General features: G+C 43.6%; 1 protein-coding gene across 1 annotated transcript in view; it reads right to left on the bottom strand.

The window, feature by feature from the left end:
• The window catches only part of polr1a (RNA polymerase I subunit A), a 35,695-nt gene that overhangs the window by 9,952 nt on the left and 11,145 nt on the right, over positions 1 to 14,598 (bottom strand). Inside the window, exons 12-26 of the mRNA XM_048971850.1 lie at positions 11,932 to 12,159; positions 10,993 to 11,247; positions 10,288 to 10,479; positions 10,021 to 10,170; positions 9,600 to 9,783; positions 9,361 to 9,443; positions 5,533 to 5,691; positions 4,367 to 4,465; positions 4,043 to 4,195; positions 3,614 to 3,696; positions 3,313 to 3,478; positions 2,907 to 3,128; positions 2,366 to 2,580; positions 1,543 to 1,710; positions 803 to 938 (exon numbers count right to left, since the gene is read on the bottom strand). Coding sequence (XP_048827807.1) covers positions 803 to 938; positions 1,543 to 1,710; positions 2,366 to 2,580; positions 2,907 to 3,128; positions 3,313 to 3,478; positions 3,614 to 3,696; positions 4,043 to 4,195; positions 4,367 to 4,465; positions 5,533 to 5,691; positions 9,361 to 9,443; positions 9,600 to 9,783; positions 10,021 to 10,170; positions 10,288 to 10,479; positions 10,993 to 11,247; positions 11,932 to 12,159 — 2,493 coding nt within the window. The remainder of the gene's footprint in view (positions 1 to 802; positions 939 to 1,542; positions 1,711 to 2,365; positions 2,581 to 2,906; positions 3,129 to 3,312; positions 3,479 to 3,613; positions 3,697 to 4,042; positions 4,196 to 4,366; positions 4,466 to 5,532; positions 5,692 to 9,360; positions 9,444 to 9,599; positions 9,784 to 10,020; positions 10,171 to 10,287; positions 10,480 to 10,992; positions 11,248 to 11,931; positions 12,160 to 14,598) is intronic.

Below are 14,598 nucleotides of genomic sequence, written 5' to 3'. Positions count from 1 at the left end.
TTCAAACACTATAAACCCATGTATCAGTGGAACCACTGTGCAGATGTCAGAAGTAGACTAGGGATGTGCATCTCCATCACTGAGGCCAATTTCATACATATCTCAATGCATCGCCAATAGCAGAGGTGGAGATTTCAGTTCCAGAGAGTACAAATCCAGACTTTGTTTCAACCAACAAAGTGACTGACAGTTTAGTTTATACTGAACAGGTTGGTTGAAACAAAATCTTGGTCTGAATTTGTACTCTCTGAACCATCATCTCTGGCCAATAGTCAGATACATTAAAGATACATATGAAGCAACTACTAATGCAATACAATAAGATTTACCCTTATTACAATGCAGTTCAATTCAACACTATTTGATTGAACACTGTGCGATTCAATGAGATACAATAAGATCCACTGCTACACACACCTCCAACTCGCGTGAGACAAGATTTGGCCACTGGCCGCAGTGGAGAAGTGGAGATAAGAGAGTGTGCTTGAGAAATAGTTGAGAGGAAGAATTAATCTAAATATAAAAAGTGGTCAAAAATTCTTGGTCCCATTTCTGGAGCAATAGGGGATTAACTGCATCGGGGCCAACAGTGAAACTACTCTGCCCATTAGTGACCTTCTGATCACAGGCACAGTGTCCTAACCCACTGAACCACACATCGACATAAATCAGTCTTTAATTTACATCCCAATTCAAACCAACCTGTTGTGAACCAGCCCAGTGACTGCAGGTCAGGTTACATGGGAAGTGCACCCAATCCTGCAAATCAGCCTGATTTGTGAAGAATTAGCATCGTGCCTACCTCTGCCAAACACACTCGGGTCAGCTTCTTCTTCAGATTTTTCGCCTTTTTCAACGCTCTTCTGGAGTTCATCACGGGGATGCTCATCATGGGAGTCTTGATGTTTGAGCTTGCGATCAAGAGGATTTCCCTCAGCCTGTGAAAAAGCCGCGCCAATCACACGGAATGCTTCGGGTATTAGACACTGACACAAATAGCTAAAGAAAGGCTTGATATGGCCCTTCCACAAAGTCCTCTGAGTGGACACACAGCGAAAGGACCGCAACGTGAAACACTTGGGCAGTAAGTGGCACAGGGCCGTCCAGTTAGTTCGCAGAAGTTTCTTAGCTCATTTAGCACATTGGAAAAGTCAGTGTGAATGGTTGGATATATATGTATTCTTAAGAGATTCTTAATATTTATTCCTTACACAATGTCTATATATTGTTGCCATTTAAATAAGTAAATAATAACATTTCTGAACCTTATAAGTGTAACAGTTGGAATATAATAAATGCTGCTAAAAGCAGACTGAATGGACAAAATTTTACATTTTTCTTTGTTGACCACTGATAAAACACGTTACTTCTACTGTCACCAAACATGTTGTTTTTAATTTTAAATTATTTTTCAACTAATTCATTAAAATGAAAGTTGTGACGTGGAAGCTTGCTGGAATCGCATCACCCTGGATTCTCAATGGGCAATTCGCGTGTGATGGCATCTGGTGGTACTGCAGCTGGGCCGGGGCGGGCCGGTACCTGGGGATCCCCAGCGTGACGTTCATCTCTCCCCTTCCAGCAAAGTGGAAGGTGTTGAGGGTCATCTGCGTGGAGGGCTCCCCGATGCTCTGGGCGGCAAGGAGGCCGACAGCCTCACCGGGGTCACACAGGGCCCTCTGCCACTTCAGCTGGAGCAGGGATCTCAGCCTTAAACCGAAGGGCTCAGTGAGAAACGCAACAGACCATGGGTACTTTTCAGGCTTTCACACAGCGCAGGTAGAGGAGGGTGAACCACAGGAAAATTTATCAAAGCCCCCTCCCCAGCAAATTTTACAGAGTCTCCTTTATCATAAGGCAGTTGTGCAAAATTCAAAATTTACAGACACCTCCCTCTAACCCAAGGGCTCCTACACAACTCCTGCACAGTGGTGAACAAGCTCAGCAAGACCAGGGGAAGGAAGGTTCATCATTTCCCAGTCAATGCAACTAGCCCAGTGTTTGCCAATCCAGTTCTGGGGGACCCACCGACTTTTGGTCCCTCCCAGCTCCCTACGGGGAGGGAGCAAAAATGTGGACAGTCTGGGAGCGTGCTCGAAGAGAGCAAAAACGTGAACCCTGAGGACCAGATTGGGAAACACTGACCTAAACTAAAACCTTTTAGCTGCCAGAAACTAGCCTGCCTTCTTGTTCAACTACATATAGTTTAGCTACTGCATATAATAAAAACATCATTTTAAAGTCCCAAACTCCTCTCTTTCATGTTGCCCATAACATCAGTCAGTTCCAATTACCTAAGAAGAGTATATTTCATTCTATTAGCTAGTTAAGTTGAAAGCCAATGAAAAGCTCAAACTCGGGTCACCTGTCCATATCTGTGTTCTCAATGTGTGTCGCTGTGCCCATTCGAGCTTGACATTCATCAAGGTACTCCTCTACGACATCATGGAAGGTCTCGGAGACGGATCCGAAGCATATGTCAGGCCGGAAGATGGACAGGCACGGCTCGGGGCAGCGCTGGGCCTTCTTTGTATACTTCCGTCGGCTAGTGTCATCCAGCGACTGCCATCTCTCCATCAGCTGAAAACGGATTAGCATTTTTCCAGCATTGGGAACAGCGGACCAAAGGAATACAATGACAGCTACATACTTAAGAGATTTTCATTCCTATTTTGTAATTCTGCGAGCAATCATACAATCTATTAGCCTTCATTCTGCAAATGGTATATTCCAAGATGTGCAGAAGTATTGTTAATCTGCATTACCAGATACAAAAAAATATATAATGCCTGGTTATTCAGGCAGTGCTATACAATAGCTACAATGAATTTCCTTAGCAGAACCGGTGGGAACACCATGCAATGGACGATGCATGATGAGTTATAATGGGAGATTTCCCCGTCTACCTGGAGACTGCAGCCATCTCGCCCGTCTTGTAGACCTCCGGGCGGGTTCTGGGACTTCAGCTTAGCCAGTTTCTTCTGTGAGAAGAGCAGGAAGGCCCCTTGTCGGGCCGAGGCCATTTGCTGTTTAGCCTTCCATCTCTCGATGGCTCTGAAATGGCTTTCTACCACCTGAGGATCCATCTTGGATAGCACTTCATCCAAGCACTTAGACTTCCTGATGACCTGTACCGAATGAGAACCACCATTGTCAGGCCACGATTTTAATACCTTAGTGTACAATAAAAAGAATCCAACTCATTGTACTGTTAATAACTGTGAGGCAACATTGGATAATAAAACAGTGAAGAACAGAAGACTGGTTAAGGAAAGCAAGAAAAATGAAAATCTGTACACATAGGTGGTTTACCTCACAGTTGTCCCTGACGAAGGGCAGTTGACGACGCTGCAGGAACTGGGTCTTGGGGATGTCCAGGCCATCCTCCCCATAGAGGAACTGCACCACACTGCCATCACTATCCCGCACCGTCAAGTCGTACTGCACCACCAGGCCCTCCAGGTGCTTAATGACACATCTAGGGGCAGCAAGTGCACATTTCAGCACCCTGTCCTGAACTTACTGTCGCTTACAGACAGCAGTTACCAGGACTTGACGGGTGAGGTGTGGAGCATCCCGCTTGGTGGACTGTTGAGTTCAGAAGGTTTCTCACCTCTGAAGATATCCCGAGCGACTCGTCTTCACAGCCGTGTCTACAAGCCCTTCGCGACCGGCCATGCAATGGAAGAAAAATTCCTGGGGTGGTGGGGAAATAAGTCAAATTATACCAGGAATTTAACCACGAATTTTTTGCTCAATTTATATATTAAAATTATCCTGGAAATAAGATAAAATAATAATATTTAAACAATGTATTAAATTTTTACCATCTCGCGGGTTGGGGGTTCAAATCCCGCCTTTGGTCTGTGTATGAAGTTAGCACGTTCTCCCCACGTCATGGGGCTGTCTCCCAACGGACCTGCCCTGAGGCTAACTGGCATCTCTAACTGCCAGTAGTGTGTGAGTATGTCTACAGCACCCCCAGGGTGTACCCTAGCTCTGGTACTCCAAAACTAGAACACTGCACACAGCATGAACTAACCGGAGGGCTGATGCCGGTGAGAAACCTGCCGGAAACAAAGCCCCCCGAGCGAGGCGACGCGTCATAGGCCTGGAAGCATGGCAGGGATTTCCCAGAGGGCATCAAAGGAGGGCGTCTTCCTTCCAGCTCAATCTGCCCCAGCAGGCAGGAAATCTGAAGAGAAAGGTGTTGTGAAGGTACAGTTCATAATGTAGCAGGAAAATTGGGAAGAAATGTGCTCACATCTACTACTACTATACTACTTATAGAATTATTATACAAAGTATGATATTCTAATCCTACATGCATGAGGGGCAGGTACCATTACTTTAAATAGGAAAATACCTGCATAGTGTTTACAGTGGAACCCTTTGCTCCAGACTGCACCATAAGCTGAAGGTTGTTGTCTGGGAAGCGGCGATGGAGCCCTAGAGGCATGCAGACCTGTAACCAGAGCAAAATGCCTGCTCAGAGGCATGTCAAACATACAAGCAGCGCACACACAATGCAATGCCCAAGTATGGCAAACCAGGGTAAATACCTACAGAAGAGTACCCCAGGGTTCCATGTTAGGTCCAATGCATTTTCTAATATGTGAACAATGACTTAATAAAACTGGTTTAACTCTCAGACAGCTGAGATAGCGGACCCAGGATGGGGGCTAAAACATACATAAAAAAATACTTTAAGTAGTAGGTGGATAACAGGCAAACTGCAGAGACATGTAAAACGGGGAAATGGTATCTGAGAAGCCCACAGAGAAACATTATCGTCAGCTGAGGCAAAAATAACAGAAGCCTAACAAAGAAAACCTGAGTCAAAGTGTAACCGGACAGGGTCACATTCTGCCTTGAGGTAAAGGCAATGAAATATAGGAAGAATAATTATCCAAATAAATTCTTCTACATTTCATCTTTTCAAACAAAAACTAAGACTGCTTTATTCAACTTCTCATTCACAACGTAATCAAATTTACCATACATAATACAATATAGTAAATAATGTATAGTACTGTGCCAAAGTTTTAGGTGGTCAAAGAAAACTATGTTTGAATGATCTTCATGTTGGTGCAAAACCTCTGCTAAAACCACCCCAGTATTCGTAGCAACTATCCAATGCACCAATCTATTTTATGACTCAACCACTAGCATACCATATAATCGATACTTCACTGTTTTTTTTAATTAAATGATTTTATTAAGCGAGCTGCTGGTGAAATAAAAAAAAAATACATGGAATGAACGGGGTGTCACTGAGGAGAGGTTTGGGAACTGAAGTGGTGTTCATCAGTAACTTTTTGTAGAACAAGAGAAATTCCTGTCAGTTTTCTTGTTTTACTCTTAATTTGCATATGTTCTAATGTTAAATTTGAGATTTTTTTTGTTCTAAGCACATATACACGTCCTATCCAAATAAACGACCTTAAACATTTCTTTTGACTGCCTGAAACTTTTGCATAGTACTGTATTTATTTTCCTGTTATGCATGGGATGCTGAGAGTACAAACACACCTTATTGATGTTGTTGTTGACGAGGTTAACCTCCTCCTTAAACTTAAGGTCGACCATGTGCTGGTCCCTCTGGTCGGTGCTGAGGTGGGCGTCCTGCCAGCGGCTTCTGGCCTCACTGACCTCAGCTGACGCAGAGAGACCGAAGGCGGCTTGCAGAGCCTAACCAGGAAGACGGCAGTAGGAGGTGAGTGAGAGCCAAGATGGGGCATATAGTTACTGAGAACCAGCACGCATCATATCTACATGCACATCAAACTTATCTCCGTGACCATTGCTGGGTGTCTCATCTCCCAAGATCACTACTCAAAGCATGAGATTTGTATTTAAAACCTGACCTCAACACAAAGCACATACAGGAAGAAACACAGTTCTACTTTTTTTCCCCCTAACTTCTGCTTTATACGATAAAACTGCGTTGATGGATTCAAGCATTTCCATACACATAGCATGTACCTTTTAGCATGTTACAGAATAACTGAGGGTCTGGCCCCTGCCAGTCATGCAATGACAGTGTTCATCTGTGAAGATCATATTGTGTCTTATGGTTTTATGATTTACACTTGTGTTCTGAGACTACTAGCTGTTTGTAACTTTACTGTAACTGTTAAGGTTAGTACCTGGGATAGAATACCAAGAATTAGGATGGTTTATAAAAGGCTTTCCCTACACCGGTAATTATAACACAGTTTGCTATCCCATTCCACACGGACCTCCAGACTATCCAGATTTTTGGGTGCTGGGAGGGAGCAAAAACGTGGACCCTCAGGGGGATCCCCAAGGACCAGGTTGAGAAACACTGGCTTATAAGAACAATCAGGCATGCCCAGTCAAGGGTGGTGCCAGGGAGATACTGAAAAAGGCTGATGTGAAGCTGTAAGGCAGTTCAGGCAAGCAAAGGGAGGAGAGGCGACATTTATGCATTTCTCAATAACAAGAATGCAAAGATTGTACTTCTGATCTTGGCAAGAGTTGTCTTGCTATCTTGCCTTCCAAGAATAAACTTGGGCCACAATCAAATCATGGGATTGGTCTCTTTTGGGGAGAATGCATCTTGATATTTGTGGCAGGCCAAGCGAGGATGCAACCGATGCCAGAGACATTCATGAGTCACAAAATTAAAGTCCGAGTCTAGTCTCAAGTCTCCATCGCGCATCCAATTTGACATTACTATTTATCAAAAATGTAACCGCTTGCGTTTTTCTTCTATTAGTAACTGATGTGACTAAATGGGAATCACCACTTGAACAGTTCAAAAACTGCTTGTCTCATAAGAACATAAGAAATTTGCAAACGAGAGGCCATTCGGCCCATCAAGCTCGTTTGGAGAGAACTTAACTAATAGCTCAGAGTTGTTAAAATCTTATCTAGCTCTGATTTAAAGGAACCCAGGGTTATAGCTTGCGCTACACTAGTAGAAAGACTATTCCATATTCTACACCTTGTGCAAAGAAGCGCTTCCACAAATTCATTTTAAAATGTTCTCCCGCCAATTTCCATCTATGGCCACGACTTCTAGTATTTAAACTAATACTGAAGTAGCCAGTTGGATGAACAGCATCCAGACCTGTTAGATCATGTCCCCTCTTAGTCTCCTTTGCTCGAGGCTGAACAGATTCAGCTCAGCTAACCTCTCCTCATAAGACATTCCTCTAAGACCAGGAATCATTCTCGTAGACCTATACTGCAGCCTTTCCAAGGCAGTAAAGTCCTTCTTAAGGTATGGTGACCAAACCTGAACACAATATTCTAGGTTGGGTCTTACCAAGGAATTATATAATAGAAGCATCAATTACCCTGTCTTAAACTCCACACACCTAGAGATGTAACCCAACATCCTATTGGCCTTTTTAATTGCTTCCCCACACTGGCAAGAGTGGGACATGGAAGCATCAACGTACACACCGAGGTCTTTCTCATAATCAGCTACCTTTATTTCAGTGGAAGCCATAAAATATCTGTACTTTATATTTCTGTTCCCCGCCTGGATTACCTTACATTTATCTACGTTAAATTTCATCTGCCAGGTAGCAGCCCAGTCGCTAATCAAATCAAGATTCCATTGTAGCCTCTGTGCTGATAGCTTAGTATCTGCTACGCCACCCACCTTGGTGTTGTCTGCAAATTTAACCAGTTTACTGTATGTATTGATGTCAATATCATTAATGTAAATTAGGAAAAATAGTGGTCCTAAAATTGAACCCTGTGGTACCCCACTATGAACAGAAGCCCACTGAGACATTGTGCCTCTAATAACTATTCACTGCTTCCTGTCTGTTAACCAGTTTTCGATCCAAGCTGCCATAGTTCATAAAATCCCTGCAGCTTTGAGCTTAAGCAGAAGCCATTTGTGGGGGACAACGTCAAAGGCCTTTGAAAAAATCTAAGTAGATCACATCGTAGGCCTTTTTGTGATCAATTTCTCTTGTAGCTTCCTCAAAGAATTCAATTAAATTAGTTAAGCAGGATCTACCTCTCCTAAAGTCAAGTTGGCTATCCCTCAGAGTGTTATTTGAATCAAGGTAATCTACCATTTTCACTTGGATTATAGTTTCCATTACTTTTTCAGTTATGCAAGTTAAACTCATTGCCCTATAGTTTGCTGGATTACTTCTATCCCCTTTTTTGAATATGGGTGTTACATTAGCATGTTTCCAATCAGAAGGTACCACACCGGCAGATAAGGATTTCTGAAATAGTAAAGTTAAAGGTTGGCTAATAATATACCTCAACTCTTCTAAAATTATAGGTAAGATGCCATCAGGGCCCTGTGATTTATTTATTTTGAGCTTAGCACCACATCAGCCTCAGTTATACATATATTGCTCATATATGACGCTGTATTTGTACTAAACGGTGGCAAGTTACTCATGTTCTTTACTGTGAACACCAGTGTAAAATAATCATTAAACTCTTTTTCTATATCAATTTCATTGTCAATTATAAGGCCCTTACTATCCTGGCAAATTAGTGATTTCAACTTTTATAGCTCTTTTGGAGTTCAAATATTGGAAGAAATTTTTAATGTCATTCTTAGCCTCCAATGCAATCTTCCTTTCTACATTCCTCTTAGAGAGTCTAATGTTTTTTAACTCGACCTGTAGAATTAGATATACCCATAAACATCACATTTTTATTACTCATAATTCTGATATTGTCATATAACATTTTGCTTTCCTACATTAGGTGCTCTATAACAAACACGTACAATTAGGCCATTTGAATTTTTAGCATCTAGTTTTAGATGCCCATACAGCTTTTTTTGATTGCATTCACAGATCTTTGTAATAAATATCTGTTATTTTGGTATTGTGGGGACCCACACACACACACAAGTACTCATATCTTTCTGGGGACTGTCTATTCATTTCTATGGCCAAAAACCCTAATCCCAACACTGACAACCTACAATGTATGCTATACATAATTTATGACACAGGTTAAGCAATGCCAATTTCTAAGTGGTGCCATCTAATGTAAAATAACACTCCGAATAGCACTCGGGATATTACACACTTTGTCAGATCGGGTCCGCAGTTTGAACTAGTGGCAAAACAGAAAAACCGCATTTGTTAATATCGCCTGACACTGCACTTCTCCGGCTCCAGTTCCTATGCTCTGTGCAGAGTCGCACGTTGTGATGTGTTTAACACCTTTACGGCATCTTGATATTTGGGACAGTGAAGAACAACATACAAGGATTTTTACTACCTTCTGTACTTGAGAACTGGAACTGGTCTTCAGCAATGGAAGACGAAGTAAATGGATACACAAGAACACGAGTACGGTCAAGTACGCATATTGAGAAACAGCTCTAGTGTTCATCACTACCTTAATTCCACACTTGACTGACTCATTAATGATCTTCTTTCTCTTCTTATTAGCTCCAGGTTTAACTAAAATGTCTTCCACACCTATAAGAAAAGTGAGATTAAGTTAACTCAAGGTACAATGAGGGGCAAAGAATAAAACAGTGATGAGCACATGAGAGTCAGCTGACCAAACCAACCAACTCAAAGGTTTTGTATTTTATAATGAATGATCTGTCATCGGTCTGTGTGAAATCTCACCCAAGGTGAAGCCGCGGTACAGTTGCAGGTACGCTGTGAAGAGCCGGGCCAAGCAGCTGAGGAGGTGTCCGCTGGTGTGGCCTCCATACAGCTCATGGCAGCAGTGCACCAGACCATAGGCAGAGCTGCCGTAGTGGGCCTTGTCTAGCACCCCCACCAGAAGCTCGCCCTGCCGGATAACGACCTGCCGCAAAGAGCCGTCAGAATACCGAAAAGGGTCTTGCCAGTGAAGCGGCCAAACTGCGCATATCTGGTTCTTATCAGCGTGCAGAAGACTAAATATTTATAGGATAACTGAACTAGCATGGGAACAGCAGCGCAGTTAAACTAAAATTATTTAGGCACTGTCACGTTAGCACCAGTGACTTGTGGATAATAAAGAGCAGCAAGGGGGAATTAGAGGCTGGCTGATCCATCTCACCTGCGACTCACACATGTCCTCAGGGTTGTATCCGGGAACGGCTCTCAGCGAGTCCTTCACCCACGCCTTGCTGGGTATTTTCGACTTCCCTGTCAGGTTTAGGGGGATTTCATTTTCTGGAATTACATTTAACAGCAGGGTGGAAACCACCTGGAAAGAAATACAACACATTTATGATGCTGCGCTGGGAAGCTGTAACCCATAAAACACAGAACTCCATGCTCTGCCTGAATAAGCTCCCTTGACCAGGGCTGGTCAGGCCGATACCTGTTTTCCTGTCCAGAGAGGGTAGGGTTTCAGCACAGCCGGCGGCTGGAGCTTCACTCTGCCCCTCCTGTCCGTCAGACCCCGGTACACCAGCTCCATGTACTGCTCTCGGGTGAAGAAGCAGCCTCGGATAGTCATGCTGGTACCGGATACCATGTGGTCCTGAATTAGCCCGGCCAGAGGCTTCCCATCCTGTCATGAAAGACAGACGTCAGGCAGAAACACAAGGTTCCGACACGGCGATCAGGACGACTCCATCACAGACGGCACTGCGAGATCAGGCAGCTTAATGTCAACAACATGAAAAAAAGCAAAATCCCAGACATTTTTAGGTCCCAAAAAAGAACACAAGTTCAGAGCAAAGAGAATGTATGGTCACCCTGCTTAATGCAACTTGGGCAATGGCTAAATGAAGTGGAATGGAGACAGGATCAAGAAAGCAAATGTTACACCAATTACACCATGTTTTCCAAGTTCCTTGGAAGGCCTTTCTCATGGGATTCAAATTACAAAGCTGTGTCTAATCACTGCACCCCGAGGCACCTGATAGCCCTTAGATTCCAGCCATCCAGGAATCAACCAAAACCTCAAGCTTCTCAACTAGGCCGTTTCAGGATCTTTTCTGCAGGCTGTTATGGCCTCTACTCAACTTTGATCTCCTCCAAGTAAAACTGCTTTAACTGAAGCGTTACACAGGGCTCTCACCTTTGGTACCAGGTACTGCTGAGTGGTGCTGACCAGGGTGTAGGCCTCCGCCCGGCCGAGCTCACTTTGGGGGAAGTGGGCGTTCATCTCATCGCCGTCAAAGTCGGCGTTGTAGGCCTTGCAGTTGGCATAGTGCAGCCGCAGCACCTTCTCGGCAGGCAGGATTCGGGCACAGTGGGCTTGGATGGACGGCCGGTGCAGCGTGGGCTGCCGGTTCAGAAGCAGCACGTCACCGTTCTTGATGTGCCGGTTCACCTGCAAAGGGACCAGGAAACACCGCTCGCTAAGACCGTAGCCGGTGAGAGTCGGACGCTTGCCCTGGCACAGCAGCACTGACCAGAAGGTACAGATGGGAGATTCACAGTATGTTCTTAAACCACTGACATCCATAAATGTCACACGACTGTCCAGAAGGGTATGAAAATGCGGGACGAACACGCACATCATTCAAACTGACACACATGAGGGTTTCTAAGAAATAGTACATCTAGCTAAAGCTAAAGCACCTGTTACACTGATAGGTAATCAGTTACACATTAAACTAATGCTTTAAAATTACTAAGCATTTAGCACCACAAGAAATTCCCTCGGGGTAAAAGTATGCTAATACCCAACACCTTCCGCTACACTGTAAGGAATTTACAGTTTCTCGTGTGACATTGACCAATCTACTAAAGAACTTCCAAAACATATTTCACCCATCTTTTAATGTGCAATGTGGCGCGACAATAAATGATTCTATGAAATGCCTTACGAATGTAAAGCACATTAAGGGCACCGTCACGCTGGGAAGCAAAGGGACATTAAGCAGTCATTACTGGCCAAATACCGGTTGACCGTTTTCCAAAACAAAAAGTTTTCTTGCTATTGAACTGCGTGCCAGATGGCCACCCCTAACCCAGACGGGGAGGGAGGTGGTGGGGGGGGGGGAAGACATACAATCTTCATGGGCATGCGGTGCGGGCCAGGCGCGGGCGTGAGCAGCTGCTTGGCGATGGCCTCCCGCTGTGTGCGGTTGGTGGGGCTCAGCATGGTGCGTGTGCCGTCCTCATTGATGACGGTGGAGGCGCCCGGGTGCACGTTGGGCCCGTTCATCACTGCCTGCCGCAACTCCTTCACGTTCCACGGTGTCACTGGCTGGGGGTAGGTCAGCTTGGTGGCAAAGACCTGCAGTGGGCGGCACCAGCTTAGCGTAAGTTATCAATAGAAGTTAAAGCTGTAGTTTTACACTGTTTATTAGCACTTATGTCTAATTTGTGGTTCATTAGATCGGTCACACACAGACTGTCCAACCATTATCTGTGGACGTGTTGCTACGGTGTTTTTCTGCACAAAACAGCACGCAACGCATTGTTATCCACTGATGTTGCTAACAATTATCAAGGCTAGAACCGGGGCCCGGTTCATTACGCAGGATTTCTTGCTTAAATGGACAACTTGTCAGATGTAAGGTAGTCTGGGCTAAATGTAAGTGAATGAAGATAAACGGCATTTAAACCGGAGTAAATTAAATCTGACAAGTTAGTAAGCTTTTTGAAACGAGTCCCTAGTACTGCTGAATGGCTTTCCGAGCTGTACTGAAACGCTCATGTGTGATGTCATTCCCACTTTCGAGTTCCTACCTCCGAGGTAAATGGAACGCAGCAATAGCTAATGATTTGTGCACTTGTGAGAACTGTTTTAAACACAGCTGTAAGGTAGCCTGTAATGTGCCATGTATAGTGCGATGCAAGAACAGTGTTTGCCAGGAAGCTTGCTGAGTACGATTTAGGGGAGCTATGTAAGGTTTAGGGCTCATGGTATCCGAGTGACAGATCGGATCATTTTTTTGATCAGCAAAAAAGAAAGAAATATGACCTTGCTTTCTATTTATTACTTGAAAAACTGAACGAAAACTCAAACCAAGGAACTTTTAACAAGCCCATTTAGGTCTTTTCACTGCAACTCTGCATCAGATGGAAGTTCATAGAGGACATAACATCACTGTCTTGTTTTGTCTTATGCGGAGATCATGATTTAATCAAACCCACAAAATAAGTTCTCAGAAAAACAAAAGTTGTAAATAGACACGCAAACAGCATTTGGCATGAGGTGGAGGGAAGCAGATTGCACTATAAATGGCTATAAGTGGGATATTCTCTCGTTGTGAGAAATAATTTTAAGTGTAAAAAGTGACCTTTTGTTTTTGTTACAATGGACCTTACACCTAAGGTTAAGCTAGTGTAAAAATTACATAACTACGCTGAAGCTATTTAGGTACTCGTAAGAGTAGAAAAGCACTATATAAATGCAGTTCATTTACCATTTGCATGGTGCAACTGATTATTTTTAGTAGTGTGTAAACGCGAACATAGGGACAGTATACGTCTATCATAGGGTACGATCGAACTTGCGCTATAGCATGTGCAACCCACTGCTTGTGCAACACAACAGTGTTAACCAGCCTCAAAAGAGGAGAGACACGCATGCAACACATAGTAAGCCTGAGCATGGTGCAACACATAGTAAGCCTGAGCATAGTGCAAAACATAGTAAGCCTGAGCATAGTGCAAAACATAGTAAGCCTGAGCATGGTGCAACACATAGTAAGCCTGAGCATGGTGCAACACATAGTAAGCCTGAGCATAGTGCAAAACATAGTAAGCCTGAGCATAGTGCAACACATAGTAAGCCTGAGCATGGTGCAACACATAGTAAGCCTGAGCATGGTGCAACACAAAGAGCTTCCACATATGCCCCGTTTTTACATGGATTCAGAATAGCCTTACTTATTCACAGATCTAACAGACACTCGCAGAACCTGTAAGTAGATTCTAAAAGGACATCCCTTAAACACCTACATACATGCATCCACCCGTCCACCTTGCATAACCGCATATATTGCAAAAATATTTTGGTCAATATTTAGATCATGATTATTTAAGATTATTTCACATGATTACTCACTGACTTTGGAAATACTGAACTTTTAAACAAATAAAATGGGACTTGGGGGGGTGCCCAGCAAACCAAGGGTGCTTTTCCATTGCAGCAGATGTCTGAATATCTCCCAATATCATGCAGCTCTAGTATATTGTAGCAAATACTTTATTCCTAGTCATGCCATCCTGATCTTCTTCTGGTTCTTCAGACCAGATCGCAATTAAGATCATAATTAGTATTACCTTGTTTTTTTTACTCAAATTCTTATTGTTTTCTGAGTTTGTAGCTTCTTTTTAAAACACCGGTTGTATTGTGTTTCAGAGGCAGGATATTTGCTAACCAAATCGATAAAGAAAGGGTTTGGAAGTCCCATCCAAAAGTACCAAAAAAGTTTGGTATTCTTGATATTGGAACTTTTGGTACTGGAACACGACCAGAAGTCAATGGCAAAGTAGAAAGTACTGAATGTACTATATCGAAAGTTCAATACCCGGTGCAGTGGGGGGGGGGGGGGGGGGGAATCGAAACGCTAAGGGGAAACCCACATGAACGGGGAGGAACATGCAAACTCACTGCCAAAGACACAAACACACACAGACCTGTACTCATATCTTTGTGGGGACTGTCCATTCATTTCTATGGGCAAAAGCATAACCCCCACCCAGCCCTAACATTAACCATAAG

Source organism: Brienomyrus brachyistius, chromosome 12 (genome assembly GCF_023856365.1).
Source record: "Brienomyrus brachyistius isolate T26 chromosome 12, BBRACH_0.4, whole genome shotgun sequence".
Taxonomy (NCBI): domain Eukaryota; kingdom Metazoa; phylum Chordata; class Actinopteri; order Osteoglossiformes; family Mormyridae; genus Brienomyrus; species Brienomyrus brachyistius.
Note: the sequence above shows the minus strand (reverse complement) of the source record. Positions and strands in the feature narration are given on the sequence as shown.